The sequence below is a fragment of the Rhinoderma darwinii genome, chromosome 1, assembly GCF_050947455.1.
Source record: "Rhinoderma darwinii isolate aRhiDar2 chromosome 1, aRhiDar2.hap1, whole genome shotgun sequence".
NCBI lineage: Eukaryota > Metazoa > Chordata > Amphibia > Anura > Rhinodermatidae > Rhinoderma > Rhinoderma darwinii.
Window position 1 is genome coordinate 187,579,615 of NC_134687.1, and position 6,000 is coordinate 187,585,614.

General features: G+C 39.1%; 1 protein-coding gene across 1 annotated transcript in view; it reads right to left on the bottom strand.

Annotated features, from left to right (window-relative positions):
• Positions 1–5,681, bottom strand: part of LOC142738656 (melanopsin-B-like) — a 192,772-nt gene extending 187,091 nt beyond the window's left edge. Inside the window, exon 1 of the mRNA XM_075849771.1 lies at positions 5,556–5,681. Coding sequence (XP_075705886.1) covers positions 5,556–5,570 — 15 coding nt within the window. The 5' untranslated portion in view covers positions 5,571–5,681. The remainder of the gene's footprint in view (positions 1–5,555) is intronic.
• Between the last annotated feature and the right edge of the window lie 319 nt (positions 5,682–6,000).

Sequence of the window (6,000 nt, forward strand, 5' to 3'; positions counted from 1 at the left end):
TTGCAGGAGGAAAATTCCTTCTGCAAAAACTGCTCCAGTAGGTTTTTGCACAGTGGTTTGACAAAAACTCGTCAAAACACTCGTCGAGGTTTTTTTTTCCTCTTTCTGACTCATTGAAATGGGGTTTTGGAGGCAGAAACCGCCTCAAGATGGGTCATGTTGCTTCTTTTTACCACGACGAGTTTTTTTTACTCGTGGTAAAAAAACTCGTCTGCCTCCCATTGAAATCAATGGGAGGCATTTTCGGGCGGTTTTTGAGGAGTTTTTTGGCGCGGTTTCTGCTCCAAAAAACTCGTCAAAAAACTCTGTGTGTTAGAGGTTTAATGAGGATAGAGATTCAATAGGGCTCTGTTCACATCACATTTGGGGTATACACTTTGAATAGGGAAATAAAGTATTTAAACATATAGCTCAGCGTATCCATAGACTTTAATGTGTCCAACGTATGTCAAAAGTGCATACTTTCAGCTTGGTTTACGTCAGGATACTTTTCTTAAGCTATAGAATATCATATTGGCTTCTGAGGACATTACCGCCCGCTTACCCTCACAATTAGGACTATTCTTCTGGACTATTTTAATTGAATACTATTAAACTTGGAAATCTGCTTCCATTTTAACTACTTCATACAGCGCTGGAACAACTCCTTTCTCTTCTTCTGTACCTCAACGTGTGCCGACACGAGATTCCGGGCGCTGCTGAGACACACTTCCGTAGTGTCAGGTGAGCTGGAGGATTCCTCCCCCCTCTTCTTCTATTTTTATAGAATATCATAGCCTAGCACGCTATTCTGTCCACCAAATAGAAAGGATATGTGATGCAACATTTTTTCTTTTTACATTACGGTCAATGAACGACATATGGAAACTTAAAGGTCTGTTTCTATATGTTTGCATACATCCAAACGTTACATTATTAAATTCTATTATGGAGAGGGTCAGAACACATGGTGTGTAGACCCTCCTCTATGTCTTACCCTTCTCTTCAGGTACCCAAACAAGGGAGACGTGCCTAATTACTGTACATGAGAAGAAGCAGCAGAGGAGAATGGAGGCTCTGCAAACTGCATGCAATAAAGCAAAAAAAGGTGTGCATCAGGCAGCAACCACAGAAAAAAGAAACACAAGAGCAAGTAGGGACTAATGCTGCAAGAGTTAAAGCAGAAAAATGTTTGTGCATCAGACAGGCTGGAAATAGCTCAAAAGCATTAAAAAAGTGTGTAAAATTACATTACTTTTGAATTGCTTGTAATTTTGCCAAAGTTCTTTTTTTTCCATGTAAATAGTGTTATGTCACATACAGAAGAATGTATCGAGGGTGTCTACAATTAAAGAATTTTTCCGGGACTTTGATATTAATGGCCTAGCCTGAGGATAGGCTATCAATATCAGATTAGTAGGGGTCTGACTCCAGGCACCCATACTAATCAACTGAAGGGGAATAAGGTCTCTTGCACACGACCGTTGTGCCCCTAAGGTGGTTTTTGACGGCATCCGAGTGGCACCCGATAGTCTTCATGGACCCATTCACTTTAGCGGGTGAATCGGGTCATTAAAAAATGTTCCGAGTCTCCGACTTGTGGAAAGATAGAACATGTCGGGATCACTGACGGGACACTCGGTCATGTGCATGAGGCCTAAAGGGGCCGCGGTGCATTAAGCCATTATTTAGCAAACACAGCACCTAATATTTTGTAGCAGCTGTGCCTGGTACTCCAGTACAGTTCTATTCAAGTGAATGGGACTGAGCTGCAATACTAAGCAGAGCCACTACCAAATGTATGGCGCTGTGACTCGTAAGCACTGACAGGGACACAGCGCTCTTCAGCAGATCGTGGGGGTGTTGGTAGTCTCCACTGACTTGATATTCATGGTCTATTGTAAGGAAAAGCTATCAATATTAAAGTCCCATAGCGTTCATTATTATTTTTTTTTACGTTTCCACTGCACATGTGCAAATTGATGACATTTGCAGTGCAAATAAGGCACCTCCGAGGCAGCAAGCTGCCAGATGATTAAGCGGAGAGAGTGGAAAGGAATGATGCAGTCAAAGCAAGATAGAGAAAGGGCAGAGATTATTTTATGATTTGTGGTTCAACTGTCCAGCAAAAATAGAAGAGGAGTTTGGAAACCCTGGTGCAAAGAGGCATTGGGCCTGATGTTGCACATGTGGAGTAGAATTGTAGGAGACAAAAGAGTCTGTTACAGTCATCAGAATTGGGTTTGTTTCCGAAGCATGTGCATTGCTATGTAAAAGGTTTGTTCAGATGAACTGGATAGTCACACACATTTCTTGCAAAAATGTGACACATGTAAATATACCCTTATATGCAATCTCTGGAGCATGTGCAGTATATATTTTGTTTAAACAATGTATAATGATAGTAATAAAAAAGTTTTAAGCTTGTGTAATTGTAAAATGAAGTAGTAATCTTATATTTGCAATATTCCCCAACTGATGTCCTCTCCACAAATACCAAGCCAGGGAAGAGTAGGCAAAAGGGCGGTTCAAGTAATTGAAAGTTTCCAGATTAAATTTTCTACTTTACTTCTCTATCTGCACATCAAGTGCCTCCATACTTCACAATGAGCCTCTTATTGTAAGTAATTAAACCAAAGCATTGTGGTTGATTTATTTAGGGAAGGCATACTGTACACATTCCAAAGTTGTCGGCCACATGCTCATTCTGCCACCATTTATTCTTCCTGTCTTCCCACATACACATGCAAAATGTAAATTTGTTCCCTATCCGGAGAGGGAAATGCTGCCCTAGACCTAGTGGCTTATCTCAAGTTGAAACCAACAAGCCCGATTCTTATTTCCCACCAACATATGCCACGTTCCGATACTTAGCACATTAATTATCCACAATTTCTTTTGTACACAATTTTATTTAAGAAGTATGTATGGAGGTTTAATAATTCTCTAATAGAGGTATTAAATTTGATGCATGCCATGTTCTCTACTTTTTAGGCCCAAAAGATTTAAGAATTGAGGTAAATGATTTTTTCTAAATATTTCTTCTTATTTATTAATGAAAAACTCAAGCAGGTAATAACTTTGCCTGCTTGTAATTCACTAGTATATAATTGTAATTCACCAGTATAAAACACAATCTGACTCTTTTAGTTGCTATCCCACTTCACACAATGGGGCAGATTTAATAGTACGGTCTTAAATGTAGACAGCTTCGATCTACACTGGATGCGCTAGATTTTATCACAGTAGCTTATAATAAATGATACATTTGGCACATCTTTAGACACTTTTGTCTAACTTCATGCCACCTCTTGGTTGACTTACTTTAGACCAACTTTTTTGCACCCAAATTTTTGCTCAATGTGGCACTTTTAAGCCACAGCCATTATCCCCTAAATCACACCCCTTGTGGGATAAGGTGCAAAGAGTGTCTAAAACTGGTAATAAATGTAGCGCAACAACATGTGCGCCAGAACTCTGGATTCATTTAAACCCGAAATCTGGCGCATTTTGAATTGTCTCTTTTGATAAAACAATGCTCCTCTTGGACTGTCTTGTGAAATGTACTTGTCCTCTCCTGTCAACTTTAATTGTATCTCTTTGTTCACAACTAATTGTTGTCATCACAGTTTACCCAAATTCCTGAAAGATGAATCTGCCTAGATATGCAGCAAAGGAAAGATGGGGGTTTATGTGATCAAATTATTCATATGTATCCTAAAGGCTGAAAAACTTTATTACAGCAAAGATTTACCTAATTGACATAGTATTATATCTTACATTGGCACTTTTTTTTTTTTTTTTAGCACAACACTAATCTGAATGTGTTTTAATACTTTAGGAAATCAGGCTGGAGTTATGTTTATCCAGTAATTGTGTATGCAGAGTAAAACTCTTCCATGACAATACATGGTAAATGCATAGAAGAAAGTATCTACACACCCACCTTTGCAACAGTCTAGAATTGACGGAGCAAAGGACGTCAGTGCCATGAGAATTATTAACATATCATTTTGGTTATTTTATTAATTCATGTCACATACGAAAGTGCTTTATTTGTACTGTAGCCACAGAAATGTTAATTTTTCTAAGGAGTCATTTATGCTTGGGTCATGTGTGAAAACCGTTTTCTGTACGTGATTGAAGACATACAGTAGCTGTTAAAGCAGTACATGAAGAAACAGAAAATCCATCGGATAAACTATCTAAGATATTGTAGCTCAGAGATGTCGATGGTAACAACATTTTTTTAAACATCTGAGCATTTATTTTTTTTACACACCAGGTGCAGATTTGAAAACAATCCAAGTAATCACATCCCTTAATACATTGAGTGATGTCAGACCTGAGACATTTGATTGGCAATAAACTTTAAAAAATGCTTCACATTTCATGTCAAATAAAGAAATACATTTAATTTAATAAGCAAAACACTGTGTAGAATCTACACAACTAAGTTCACGACAGAGGCGCTCAGACGTTCATTTTTATGTGTGTGTGTGTGTGTGTGTGTGTGCGCGCATGGATTGTATACTGAAATGTTGAATGCAGTATTAGAGTATGTTCCCACGCTTAACCAAAAACGTATGAATATAGGAAAACAGCTCCTGATTTTCAGGCGTTTTTTAAGCCACTCGCGTTTTTCGCAGCGTTTTTGACGGCCATTTTTGGAGCCGTTTTTCTATAGAGTCAATGAGTCGGCTCCAAAAATGTCCCAAGAAGTGACATGCACTTCTTTTTCGCGTGCGTCTTTTTACATGCCGTTTTTGAAAAATGAGGCATAAAAAAATGCCCGTCGGAACAGAACGCCGTATTTGAAATAAATGGGCAAATGTTTGGAGGAGTTCTGCTTCCGATTTTGTCAGACGTTTTCTGGGACGTTTACGGCTGATAAACACTACGTGTGCACATACCCTAACTCTGCTAAACTGAATGTAAAGCCATCTGAAAACCAACGCAAGAACCCAGGGAATCAATATGAATTCTATACATGACCCCATTTTTTCATATTTCATTCCTGCTGTCTCTCAGAGAATAAGACCTATACACGAGTATAATCTATTTAATGCGACCCTATTCACATAAACGGTAACCAAAAGGTCAATTTGCCCTACGCATTAAAGGGGGCCATGCATTTTATCCTTTCCTGGGTAAATATGTATCATATTTAAAGTGCCTGTACTTATGTAGATAGCCAAAACAATTAAAACAATCTAAATGTTGGCATCCCTTTAAGTCTGATTCCACCATCACAGACTCATGCCCAGAGATCTATCACAGACATTGCATTACTAGCTTCAAAAGTTCATATCAGAGAGATTGCAAATTGTAGACAAATACCCACCACTATAGTGTACATTCAAGTTACATTCTCTAAAGCTGACATATGCTATAAAATACTGTCATAACAGATTCATAGAGCACATTACCTGAGCCTTCTGACATCTCTCCTTCACAAGGTTACATTATGTGATTGATATCTGATTGTAAAATACTATTAGAATCCTCACTGACATAGACATAAAACAAGTCTTCTATTCCAGGGATAAAGAGAAGTCAGTGCAGCAGGTCCTTACCTCCAGCTCTGCCATTCTCCTGTCTATGAGAGCAGTGGATGTGCTATAGATGTGGCAGGTTGCCCCCTAGGAGGACTGGGGGCTCTCTGCCTATGATGAATTGAGAGCTGTATCTTTCCCTCTGTCTCAGCACATGGTACCCAACAGCATCAGCAGCAGCAGCAGCAGCAGCAGCAGCACAGATGAGACCTCCCTGCTCCCCCCTCAGCTCAGTATGAGCACAGCCCTATGACTACTGGGAGACACATCTAGTCCTCAATGAGTTGGAGAAGGAGTGCATTGGATATACAGACAGGTGTATTATTGGACAGTCTTGTTATCTGGGCATGTGCCATATTTCATGCTTCACAATATTTTGTATAGTGTCCGAAAACCAAACATATTCCTATGTTCTTAGAATGAATCAGTAATCATTTGTAGGTCATATAACAAAGACCATATTGTT